This window comes from Cricetulus griseus, assembly GCF_003668045.3.
Source record: "Cricetulus griseus strain 17A/GY chromosome 1 unlocalized genomic scaffold, alternate assembly CriGri-PICRH-1.0 chr1_0, whole genome shotgun sequence".
Lineage (NCBI taxonomy): Eukaryota > Metazoa > Chordata > Mammalia > Rodentia > Cricetidae > Cricetulus > Cricetulus griseus.
In genome coordinates, this window is record NW_023276806.1 from 92,669,775 (window position 1) to 92,683,314 (window position 13,540).

General features: G+C 44.9%; 1 protein-coding gene across 4 annotated transcripts in view; it reads left to right on the forward strand.

Moving 5' to 3' along the window:
- The window catches only part of Clrn1 (clarin 1), a 38,398-nt gene extending 27,225 nt beyond the window's left edge, over positions 1-11,173 (forward strand). For 3 of the 4 annotated variants that reach the window (XM_035451643.1, XM_027391660.2, XM_035451645.1), the window contains one exon: positions 10,569-11,173. In XM_035451643.1, coding sequence (XP_035307534.1) covers positions 10,569-10,834 — 266 coding nt within the window. In that variant the 3' untranslated portion in view covers positions 10,835-11,173. Of the gene's footprint in view, positions 1-119; positions 146-2,064; positions 2,081-10,568 lie in introns of all 4 variants that reach the window. The other variant, XM_035451644.1, reaches the window with a different exon arrangement.
- Positions 11,174-13,540: the final 2,367 nt, after the last annotated feature.

Sequence of the window (13,540 nt, forward strand, 5' to 3'; positions counted from 1 at the left end):
AGACTGAAAACCCGAGGTAGCTCGGAGGGTAATTTCTGGAAGCACCTACCATTCAGGGGTTTCACCTGAACTAGAAAGACTCTTAGAGTGCTGGGTCTCAGACCTGGAAGAGATGCCAGTGTCTCTCTTTAGAACACCAGCAGAGGTTTCTGGAAGTGTGGAATGATGTTGAAAGTACGAACTGCTGCCAATGGGGAAAGTGCTGCTCCCACGGCCACTGTGGAAAGAGCAGCCTTTCCCTATTCGTTCTGAGCAGAGGTTAACTAACAGCTGACGAGGCAAAACTAGTTTGGAGATCTTGACCCAGCCTCACAAAGTAGAGGGCTTTGTGATTGCAGGGGAGACACTTGATCTTCCTAACCTAAGATTCGGATGCCCAGGGTGAAATTCAGAAGGGTAGCCCATTTGGAGACAGATTGACAGTTCTGATGGACAGCCTAACCAGCCATGTCTGGAAAGCAAGATGACTCCAAGAATGCAGGATTTAATCCAAGTCCCAGATCTTATCTTGGCCTTCAGCCAAGTGTGATGTAAAGCAGAACCCAGGCACATAAATATACACTGGAACAATCAGTCCCACGCTCATGCGGGATCTTAATTCATATTGAACTTGGAAATGCAGGTATTTGGTAAAGAGTAGTGAATCAAGGGGCAGAAGGAGAAGGGCTGGAGTGTGTCCAGAGCAATTCCTTGCCAAGCCCCAGTGTTCACAGAGTAGTCGATGCTTCTGAAACCCCAAACCTCACTTTAAACATCAAAAATTGTCAGTAATTAAAAAAAAAAGTGAGGATCAGACAGACTGACAAGTGGCAGCCTTTGGGGATAAACAGGTCACTCTTGAAGTATAAACCACCTCATTCCCTTTAAATCCATACAGGGAACCCAGGAGTCCCTAGAGTTGGGAAAATGTTTAACTACCTTTGTAGTACTCATTCAGACCCCAGTTCTAAATCCTGGTGTGTCAAGGTAAGTTTTTAGAGTGTTTTTTAATCACAAACCCTGAATATGGGTGTCAACACGAATATTCATAGACCTGTGACTGCATTACAGTCATTGATTTTAGGTGAGTCACATTCCATTAGGAGACACCGGAGGGCTTCTCCCTTCACTGGGTCCCTTCCCATTTCCCTCACCATGTGCACAGCTCAGGAGTCTGTGCTTATAGATGCTGCCCACACTCCTTGGACTTCCTCCTTTCCTTTCTCTCCTCCCTACTCGCCTCCAGCTTTCCTCTATACTCCACAGTTCTTCACACTGAAGTCATGATGGGGCCGTCTTTCAGATGTCTGCTTCCTAGCTAGGTGGGGACCCACACTTTGTGTCCTGAATCATGAGGAAGTGTGTGTGTGTGTGTGTGAGAGAGAGAGAGAGAGAGAGAGAGAGAGAGAGAGAGAGAGAGAGAGAGAGAGAGAGAATGTTGCCTTCCAGTTCTCTGTGTGGAGTTTGTCAGTTCTTCAGAACAAAGGAAAAACCATGGCCATGGCTGCTGCCACCACTGCAGTTCACTGATGCTTACAGCCCAAGAGCCTGCATACTGCTTTCCACTCCTTAGAAATTCCAGTATCATTTGTGTGCCTCTGCCTTCTCTATATGACATCTCTGGCCACTATTATTGTTGCAAATCAGTTCATTTTATTTGTCCTCTATTCATTTACAAACTAGTTTTAAGAAGCCTTTTCCCCCCAATGTAAGATTTTGGTAACATCTTAATGGGTCCCATAGTCCATTTGGCCCCACCTAAGCCAGGAGAATCCTCTGAAGAGCTTTCTGAAATCAGTGAAGCCAGCTCCCTACCATGCTAATTAAGCTGGAGGCTATGGGATTGGGGCTTGGGCACTGGATTGGATTTGGGCTTCTCAAATGAAGAGATCTTAATTTGCAGCCCGTGTGTGCCACAGGTGTATTCACTTAGCTTACTTGACACACAGAGTACTCACCCGCCAGCCTCATAAAGGGTGCTGGTGACTGCACAGTGAAGCTAGCATGAGGTCTTGCCTTTGGGGAGCCACAGCCTACTGGGAGAGGCAAGCAAAGGTGTATGCAAATAACTAAATGACCACACAGCGCCATTCTTCTAAGGGTCGTAAATAGGTTACTGTCAATGAGAGCAGGATAGGCTTTGAGTTTTGAAAGGGTCTACTCCCAGTGGCTGAGTTGCTGAGAACCCTGGGATATCGTCCCAAGCACCAGAGGAGGTACACACAAGACCCTGAGGAAGGAGAGCTCTGCAGAAGAACAGAATGCAAGCTCACACAGCTAGAGGGATAGACAGCAAGAAATGCACGTTCATTAATTAAAATGTTTAATTGGAGCTAGAGAGATTGAAAGACCCCCGAAGAGGTACTTTCGTAGAAGGAGACCCATACCCAGGAATCAGCGAGACCATGGACTTGGATGCAAAAGCAAGAGGCTTTATTGGAGATACGGGTACCCGGGCGACTTAACTTCTGTGAGGCCAAGCGCGCCGAGCCAAGGGAAAGGGGTCCTTATATAGGGAAAAAGGCGCAAGCTAGAAGCAGGGATTCTATTGGATAATTCTAATGAGGCATTGTACAGAGCTATTCCCATTGGTCAATGTAAATGAGGCGCTATACAGGGTTATTCAAATGAGGCGAAGTATAGAGTCATTCAAATGAGGTGAAACACAGAGTCATTCAAATGAGGTAAAGTACAGAGTCATTTCTATTGGATGGTTCAAATGAGACACAGAGCCATTCCAGATCAGCATATTCTCAAGGTCTGGTGTCTGGTACAACAGACTCAATTCCCCCGCCTCCGCGTCCAGATGGCTGACCTTGGGGGTGGAGACCTTGGGATGGAGTGTTTCTCATCGGGCGGGGGCTCAGGGGCAGGGCCCCAGGCCGGCTCACTTGGTGTTCGCTCTCGTGCCGGCCCATCTGGTGCTCGCCCTCATTCCGGCCCACCTGGTGTTCACCCTCGGGCCGGCCCACCTGGTACTCGCCCTCGGGCCGGTCGTGCGGTGGCATTCACTGAGGTAGACAGGCAAAGGGGGGATGAGGGTTACAATTTAGAGCAAGGCACTTATTTCTAGAAATCAAATGTTCCATTTGGGGTGTGTCAGTTCTTCCATGCTCTGAGATATTCAAGTACAGGTGTGATGGAGAAAGTGGATATATGAATCTAGAGTTCAGAGAACATGTCTAGATGAAAGACTTAAATGTAAGTGTTGCCAGGGTACAGAAAGTTTGTAGAATGAAAATGGGTGGGGTCGCTTGTGGGGAGAATGGACTGAGAAAACAGTTGCTCAAGGTTAGCCCCTGAAGAACATTGTGAGTGGCTTTGGGGATTGAGGAGGAAGGGTCTAGCAAAAGCATGTGGAGAGAAGGAAACCTGGGAAGTTGTGGTGCTTAAAGGCTTCAAGACGAGTGTTTCAAGACAGCAGTCACCAGTGAGCTTCTAATAAAGGTGGCCTCCTGTGAGAGAAGCTGGAGGTGATTAATGGAGAAAGACTGCTAATATGGGGGGGGGGATAGGAAGTTGTTTCCAAGTTCCAGGTGGAGAAAAAGAAGGAACCATAGAAGAGGGAGCTGAGCGTGGAGGTGACTGACCCCATACTTTCACATAGAGTCACATTGATATTTGAGCGTATTACATCCATATATATTTGATTTTCAGTGCTGCCGAAGTGAGAATGGAGAGTTTTAGCCAAACTGTGGTGTTGAAGACTTGCCATGGACCTTTGGCAGAAAACCCTGATGGCGTAGGGACATTCTCTGCAGTTGGCATGGCACTTATCAGGCCTTTGTGGGGTGATGAAAAGCACCCAAATCAGGACTTACGGCAGTTGGACTGATGGCATGTGTCTTGAGTTATCCCAAGCAAGAAAAACAATTTGTGCCTTTCTTTAGAAGGCATGCTCCTAATACCAGTCCAATTAATTATGATTACAGCTATGGCACAGAACAAAAATAAGCACGGTTGTATGTGAAACATGAGGATGAGAAAAATAAAGAATGGCATAAAATAGAAGGATTCTTACATTACACACAAATTCTGTTTTAATACTACCCTAGCCTCTCCATGATATGTAATTCTTGTAAAACTTAATACTCTGCAATTGGCAGATTGAAAACAATTTGCACCTTTTCCTATTTCAGTCTTCATGGAGGAGATGTTTTTCAAGAGTCTGAGAAAGATTCAGGGATGTCTAGCCGTGGAAAAGCCAGGACTGAAAATATCCCACTAGGTTCTGCACAGACCTCAAAACAGGACCAAACAAGGAAAGAGAAAGTGGTGGTGGACTCCATGATGGCAGTGGGCATGGAAATTCATTTTCAAATGCAGGAGAGAAGTGAAGGGCCAGCGCTGTGAGGTGATTTTGCTTTCTGATCACCAATGTCAAGGACTATGGGCAAGGATGTATTCATCTCCTTTTCTCTCAGATTTACTGAGACTCTTGTTCTGTTTGGAAAGCATGTCCTCCTTTCTGTTTGCTTGAGCATCAAAGCCCAAGTCCTTACCTCAGCCCTCAAAGCGTCACCTGCTGCACACACTATGAAATCCATGGCTTGGCTCCCTATATACTATGTCTGACTCTGCCACTCTTTGCCTTCCTCTCCTCTTTGTTTAACATACCGGATCCCTTTTCACACACAGTTGCCTTCTCTCTGAAATACCTGTCCTTTCACATTCTCTCCCCCCCCCCCGCTCTCTCTCTCTCTCTCTCCCTTTGGAATATACTGGACACTTACCTTCATAAGCTCTCACTACCCATTCTACCTTCCTATCCTTCCTGCCTGCTTTATTTTATTCTCCTTGGTAGGTACCATACTCTGCTCAACTATAGAATATACTTACTTTGTTATTGCATCTCTCTAGTGTGCCAAGGGCCTGTAAGGGAAAGTTGTCTTAAATCTTGTTTGGTTTAGTCATGCATCCTTAGTGCCCAGAATAGTGCAGTAACTATACATTATTTGTGGAATAATGAATGAAACAAACCAGCTCTGCATATCTACTAGCAACAACAACATTCTTCTTTAAAACACTATTTACATTAAGCATTTCGAGTTTTGGGCCCTACTCAATAAGATGACATTGGCAGAACTCGGGGAAATGTGGGCGGTTTAGCCACCTGTTACAGAACACAGGGGAAGCTTAGTGTAGCTGATGTTGCTCCTTTGCCTGTATCTCTGTTCTGTGTCACCACATAACCAACTTGCTTGCTATCATAACCTCAAAATTCACTCCTGGTGTGGGCTTCATTTCCTTGTCTCTTGAAGTGCTTTCTATGTGGTGACCGATGTTCTCTGAAGCAGTGTGGACTCAGAAAGCTTCGACCTGGGAATAAAATCATTACTGGGACTTCACCTTCAATGAGTGGGATTGTGTCAAGTCACAGGAGATCAACATCCCAGCTATGATGCTGTGAATTTCCCATCCTTATTTTGCATCTTTCCATATTTTGAAGAAGTAAATGACTGTCATTCTAATCAGAGAATGCCTCTACCATTTGTCACCTAAGAGAGACTTGAGAAATTGTTTTCATTCTGAAGATGTTGGCTATTACTTTCAAAGGAACTGGCATTCTAATTCATTATTTTCCAAAATATGAGTTTAGTGCTAATGGGATAATTTCAGAATTTCTGCCCCATGAAGACTTCATCTCACAGCGCACTGGAGGCCTACACATCCTGGCAAGTGTTCTCACCCAAAAGCATAGTTAAGCTTAGGGCCAAGAAGGACAGCAGAAGCAACTTTCTTACTGGCTGTGACCTGTTATACTAGTTGGTTTTTTGTATGTCAACTTGATACAAGCTAGAGTCATCAAAGAGGAAGGAGCCTCAATTGAAGAAATGCCTCTATGAGATCCAGGCATTTTCTCAATTGATTATCAATATGGAAGCGCCCAGCCCATTGTGGGTGGTGCCCTTCCTGGACTGATGGTCTTGTGTTCTATAAAAAAAGCAGGTTGAGCTAGCCAGGGGGAAGCAAGCCAATAAGCAGCACTCCTCCATGGCCTCGGCATCAGCTCCAGATAGCTTATGATGATCTAGAAGTGTAAGCCAAATAAACCATTTCCTCCCCAACTTGATTTTTGGTCATGCTGTTTGTCACAGCAATAGAAACCCTAAGACACCTATGTTCCCTGTATTGTCAGACCTAAGGAGACAGACACCTAACTCAGCACTTGCAGGCAGCTGCCAGATGAGAGTCACGAATGTGCACTGCCTAGCACATCACAAATGATTGTTAATGTCTGATCATTCATGGTGTGACAGCCCTATAACTCAGCTATCTTATTCAGTCAGAAATTAACTCAGTAATCAAAGCCATTAAAGGCGGGGAGCACAACAGCAGCAGCATCCAGATGGTGGGGACATCAGACAGATGAAAGGAAAACGGCTGCGGTCATTGAGTGTGATCCTGGGCTGCAAATGTGGGCCTTGTGCCTGGTTGTGAGTGCAGCTCAGCAGGCTTCTAAAGTCTGGTTCATTCTATCTTTGCAGTGAGGATCAGATGGACAGACACGTGGGGGATCTGTCCCAGTAGCTCCAGCTGAGCTAAGGAATTTGATGTACATTTTCATTGGGATAAAAGAGGAGAGAGACATGCAGGCCTAATCCTGACATTTGTGAGCATACAAATGAAAATCCATATTCCACGTGTTTAAAAATTTAAATTTAAAGTGAACTAAACCACTATATACAATATGCTGAATTTCTCTCCCCAAGACCCATCCCTCCAGAAGGACCTAGGAGGGGTTTCAATTTAGAAATCTTGACTGCTATGAACTCTGCACATGAGTAAGTGACAGAAGCACCATGGGTTCCCATTTAGTCTACTTCTCTTCCTAGTTTGGCTTCCTCTCACTCACGAAAGGCTTTGAGTATATATAGAGGGGGTGTCATTGAGCTGCATACCAAATGGCTATTCATGAGACACTCACAGTGCTCAGGGATGGGTACCAACAGCCACCAACATGCTCTTGAGAGGACTAACCCTGACCTCATGATCATGCAGCCCTGGATATAGTCTCAGATCTATGGGGGCAAGAGCTCTAGAGTCCCACAGTATAGCCTATAACTCAGGCATGTGTTCTCCAGGTGGGCATGCTCTAGTGAGTTCAAGCACCTCCTACTTTGAGGGAAGAGCAAAGCAAGCCCCTCTAGAGAGTGGACAGGATGTGGAGGCCCTTCTTACTGGGACCAAGAATCATGTTGGTAATGTGACAAGCCCTATTCTCACTATCTCTCTCTGTCTCTCAGCCCACCTCTCTCCACATCCCAAGCAGCTGGGCCACACAGCAAATGGAAAGCCTTCATCTGTAACTTTTGGTTGATAACTCATAAATAGCTATCCTTGATCCCACATCTCTTTTATGGATATGGACAAAGAGAAGCAAAAATATCTCCAGTTCACACTGAGATGTTTCCCTTTAGCAGTGGCAGGCAGGTTGTCGGGGCTCAACTTCAAGATGAAAATGTTGACTGTGGTCAAACTCAGAATCTCGAGGGGAGCCCCAGACTGCTCTATTAATGATGACAGACTCTAACCCAGTTGCTTGTGATCTTCATGATGAGTTACTGTTTGTGTCCTGAGATGTGCAGGTGACTTGACTTGAGGAATCTGAATGCAGGCTCACTAAGATGCTGTCCCTTTAACAAAGGATCCCTTTAAAATATTTAACAACTTCAAAAGGAAACTGAGCTTGAATTTTCCTTTCAGGCACTGAGGAAATAGTGTTTCTCTCCTGTCTGAAACTCACCATCTCCTCAGACAAAGAAAGCTCTTATGGTAACAGCAATGGCATTTTCTCTATAATTTTCAAATAAAAGATAAAGAGAAAACAGCATCTCGGCCTTTTTGTTAGCATCTCACAATAAAGGAATAATATGGTTTGCAAGGGGAGAGCTCTGGTGTGAAGCTTGGAATACAAAAATAGTTAGGCTGACAAATCTCACAAAGGAATCTTCTCAGCAGCCAGGCTGAGGCGGGTGGATGTGAAGTGTCAAGAAAGTGATACCATCCGGCTATTTGTGGTGTTGTTTGATGAGTACCGATTTGATGGGACCATCCCTGGGTAGAAGAATTCTCTCTCTCTCTCTCTCTCTCTCTCTCTCTCTCTCTCTCTCTCTCTCTCTCTCTCTCTCTCTCTCTCTCTCTCTATGTCTGCCTGCCTTTTCATGAAATCCTCCTGCCTCAACCTCACAAGTGCTCAGATGGCAGATGTGTTTCTGTGAAATCCCAAAGCAATAGGACTTCACCTCTCCTATTTGTTGTACCTGCTCCCCTTCCTTGCAATCAGTTATCAGTCTCTATCTGGGCAGCAATCCAGGCCTGCTTTTGGAGAAGGAATGGGGACCTGTGCTTACACTCACTGGATCCTCCTTCACAGTCTAGCCTCCCTTTGTGAGCTAACTTTTCCTATAGATACCTCTGAGGATGCTGTCTACACACCCTCCCCCCACACAGTAATAGTACCCAGCATTCCCTGCTGTGACACTCACTGCAAAGAGTTTATCATTGTTGCTATGCTACCTAACTCATCGTATTCTCTCTGAGAACAGAGACCATCTATGTTTTCTTTCAAGTTTGGATCTTCATTGCTATCCATGTGCCTGGCTTATAATATGTCTAACTGAAAAAAAAAATGAATGAGTGAATTAATGAATGGGAACTGAGAGTACTATGTTGCTGTTCCCATAGTATTTGAAGTAACAAATCAAAGAATAAAAAGAATTGTATGCTAAATTGACAATAATCTTATTTGAGGGAATAAGATACTCTTTTATTGTTTTGGATGTAGTAAGGTTTTCTTGGTGTGAGGGAGGCTGGGCAGCAGTTTATGGAGAGGTGGCTCAGTGGTGAAGAATGCTTACTGTTTGGGCTTACTGTGAGTTTTGTTTGTGCTGTATTTGTTTAACTCCGTGAATCTGTGTTACTGTGCCTATCTGAAACACCTGATGGTCTAATAACGCACTGAATGGCCAATAGCGAGGCCGGAGCAAGGATAGGGAGGGCTGGGAGGCAGGCAGAGAGAATGAACAGAAGGAGAAAGGGGGAGAGGAGAAGCAACAAGAGAACAAGGGGAGGAGGACTCAGGGGCCAGCCAGCCAGCCAGCCACAGAGTAAGAAGGAAAGTAAGATATACAGGAGTAAGAAAGATAAAAGCCCAGAGGGAAAAAGTAGATGGGTTAATTTAAGATAAGAAAAGCTGGCTAGAAACAAACCAAGCTAAGGCCTGGCATTCATAAGTAAGTATAAGAATCCAAGTGTGATTTATCTGAGAGCTGGATGGTGGGTCCCTTAAAAAATCCAAAAGAGCAAAACCGAGCCACTACAGATGACCCAGTTAGAATGGAGCAACCCTCTTCTTCAGAGGTGTCACACAGCCTATAGTCACACCCTTTATTTTAGGCTATAATCAGTGATAAGTGATGGGGTATCATAGAAGAGAGATAAGCAAAATCAAATTTCTTCACACATTGAAATTTAGAGGTTAAAATCCAGGGACAGTCTGGTGGCTTCATGTGTCTGGAATCCAGACTTTGCCTTTCTTGTTTTGCAATAGTACCATGGCTTCTATTTCTTTTTGTATGAGCATATGTGTGGAGGCTCAAGGCTGATGATGGGAATCAGCTCTGATCTCACCTCCATCTTGTTCTTTGAGGCAGGGCCTCTCACTTAAATCCAAGGCTCACAGATATGACTAGTCTTGCTGCCAAGCTTGCTCTGGGGAGGCCCTGTCTTTACCATCTAAGCTGGAATTACAGGGTAACAACCATGCCCACCCTGCATTTATGTGGGTTCTGGGGGTCTGAACCCTGGTCTTCACTCTTGCATAGTCAGTACTTTAACCAGAGAGCTCTCTCCCCTGCCCATGGCTTCCATTTCTGATGCCACCGGGACCAGAAGGCCCTGCATCCACATTGCAGCTATGAGAAGGAGGAGTGAAGCAGAAACTTCCTGCTTCCCCACTTCAGCTATCCCCATCTCACCTGAACAATGCTGACTTGATTAAAGGCCGCCCATGCCCAGATGAGAATCTGAATTTTACTGCAGAGAGAGCAGATATGCTCTTGGTCAACCACATTTTATCTACAACTACCTTTACCCCAGGTACTCATCTGGCCAGTAGTGGCCAGTTGAGAGTTGAAGGGGTCATGGTACCCTTCTATGGGGTACCATGTGGCTTTTTACAGAGTTTGCATAAGTGTCATTTACCCATTATCACTGGTGAAGTACAGAGAAATGTGTTCTCTTGAAGCCACAGTGACTGCTTAGCAGTGGAGTTTGTCACTGTGCTTTGAAGGTGCCCAGGAATTCAGGCTGCAGTGAAGTCAGCTTGATTCTAACTGCCATATTCAAGCCACCAATGTCCCCTCCCTGCATTAATCTTCTTATTCACAGCCACACCCCAAGTACGACCAGTCACGGGTTGGAGAATCGAGCTCATGATTGCAATTTTTCAATAGCATTATTTTGGAGAAGAATGCAAAAGAGGATGGTGGTGACATACTATCTTTGGTTTGCTCCTTGATGTCCTCTTTGACTCCTACAATCAAGTTCTATTTGTCCTAACATGTTGTTTGTTCTTTGTGTTGCAGGCTCCTGTGGCTGTCTCGTCATGATATTGTTTGCCTCTGAAGTGAAAATCCACCACCTCTCAGAGAAAATTGCAAATTTTAAAGAAGGGACCTATGCCTACAAAACGCAAAATGAAAACTATACCACCTCTTTCTGGGTTGTTTTCATTTGCTTTTTTGTTCATTTTTTGAATGGACTCTTGATACGACTTGCTGGGTTTCAGTTCCCTTTTGCAAAATCTAAAGATACAGAGACTACTAATGTGGCTGCAGACTTAATGTACTGAAAAGCAAATATCTCCATAATTTCTCAATAAGGGAATTGATGTGCTTTGGCCACATTTAGATATGCTTAATTTCATCAGTGTGTTTAGACTTCTTAAGCACCAAGCACCCCCCCCCCTTTAAGTTATGCTTACAGGCTGTGTGGTAAGGATTCTGGCTGGAAAAAATTATGGAGGCAGAGGGTGGTTTCAGAAAGGTGTTTTGTGTGGTGGGAAACTGCTTGCACAGTTAGTGCAAGGCAATGGCTAGATGGACAGACGTACTCACCGAAGGATAAGGCGCATGGCCTGCCAAGGAGAACTCCACAGGCATCCGGAACATTTTAATAAAACAGACATTATATCTAATTGTCCACATATTTGTTGTCACAGATCCCAGAAAACAGAGATAAAATTGATGTCCTAAAGTGACAATGCACTGAATCTTTGAAAGGGTACTTTGTAAAAGTTTGTTTAAGGCATGGCATTGTTATTATGGTGATCAAAACTAGAAAAGTTTTATAAGCAAGAAAGCAAGCAAGCCAGATAGGAAAGGAAGGAAGGAAGGAAGGAAGAAAAGAAGGAAGGGAGGAAGATCAAATGTTTTTCCCTTCTGCATCTAAATGCTGCTTGCTGCAGCCACACAAGCATGGTGGGAAATGATCCCTAGCAGATAACTTGGTGAAAGTGACCCACTAGAGACTGTTTCTAGCTTATTGTCTTCAGCACTAATGAACTCCAAATTATGAAAAGCACATAAACCCTGAATTGAGGTGGTATTGCAGTGTGCCATGGCTGTCATGAAGCATGATCCAAGTAAATTATTTTCCCTTGAATTATCTACCAAATTAATCTGCTGGTGACCAAAGGCCACAAGTGAACCTGAAGTCAGTTTCAGGTTCTTAACTCTCAATGTGTTATCCGCAGGAAAGCGCTCTGGAAAGAGCAAAGAACAGAGAGATTGCCACTGTGCCCTGATCACAAACACTAGGGCTTATAAAGGGGTTGGAAATGCTCAGTAAAACAAACCTGGGAGCTAGGAAGAGGCTCAATTAAGGGTGCTGGCCTCAGAAGCAAAAGCTCCAGAGTTCAGAGCCCCAGCACGACAAGCCTGTGGTGCATGTAATCCCAGCACTGAGAAGGCAGAAATCTGGGATCTCATTGGCTAGCCAGTCAAGCCTAATCAGTGAGCTCCAAGATCATCGAGAGACCCAAAATAAGGTGGGGTGATAGAGAAAGACATCCAAGTTGATCTCTAGCCTCCACAACCCCCCCCACACACACACACACACTTCCATCTTGGAATAATCTACAAGGAAGGAGCTATTGTACAACTGAAATAACCAGCTCTGGTAGTAGAGTGTTGTTTATACAGATAGAACACACTTCATGTTTTCAGGATGGAGTCCATGCATCTTAATTCACAATACCTGAAAGTATCTAGAAGCCCGCCAGCTATCTTGTCCAGGAGCAGGTACTTGCTTTGGTGATGGGCTAGTAATGCCCAGGTCTGAAATTCTTCAGCTGAAATCCTCAAGCACAAAGCTGTGTTAGGAGGGGAAGTGGACAGGAACACCACAGGGCTGGAGGATGGAGTGAATGCCCCCTTCCCCCCAAGGCCTCTCCTTCCCCCTCTTTCCTAGCTCAGAGGCCTAGAAAACTTCCTGTAGCAACAAGTTGGGTTGTTGTTGTTGTTGTTGTTATTATTGTTGTTGTTGTTTGGGGGGGGTGGCTTCATGTTAGAAAAAAGTGTTTGATTGCTCTCTGTTCTATAAAAATGAAGGCTTGGGACAGGCACTGAAATCGAATGAGAACCTCACAGACAGATTAGCAGTAGTTCCTAGGCCTGGACCGGAGCAGGAACCAGACCTTAAAGTCACCAGAGTGTTCATGAAATCCTTCCCCCCCAACCCCCGCCTGCCCCAAACACACACACACACACACACACACACACACACACACACACACACACACACACACACACACACACACACACACACACACACACACACACACACACACACACACACGCAATCAGTCTAAACACTCACAGTTCACACTCTTTGTTTGCCCCCTCTTCCAACAGATGAAATGCCTGGGGTTTGTTGCCCTGAGATGGGAGCCTGGTGTGAAACTCTTTTGTCTGCTCCTTCATAGGGATCAAAGGCCTTGAAACTGACATTCATTTTTGCTGAGCTAGGCCTCTCACAGTTGGTGGCCAGCATTCTCATGAGGACTCAGGGCCCCCTGCTGGCCCTGGGCTGGCAAGCATCCTGCCAAGATTAGGACCTAATTCATGGTTATCAGATACCAAATATTAAGACTGTGACACTGCCTGGAGGGAGAGTTGCGGTAATTGTCTAGGAAAGAGTCCTGGGTGTCCCTTGGAGTAGAATGAAGATCTAATATGACTGGATTATTACCAGGATTAGTTTTTCCAAATAACTGCTTTCACTGTCACTGCTTGTTTTAATGGATGAGTGCCACTGTATCTTAGTAACTGAAAATGCAAAGCCAGTGTTTAGGATTGCAAGGGTGCATCTTGTATACAAAGGACTAATTTCATTCTTAACTCCACTCTGAGCACTTGGCCTTTTTATTGTTCACCATTATATCATGCTTGCCTGAGTTTCTTGAGTTAGGATCACAGCCTGAACCACCAGGCCTACTCTTTCTTCTATTCACTTTTCCTGCTGGCTTATAGTATTTTTATGAACCACACCCTTGTAA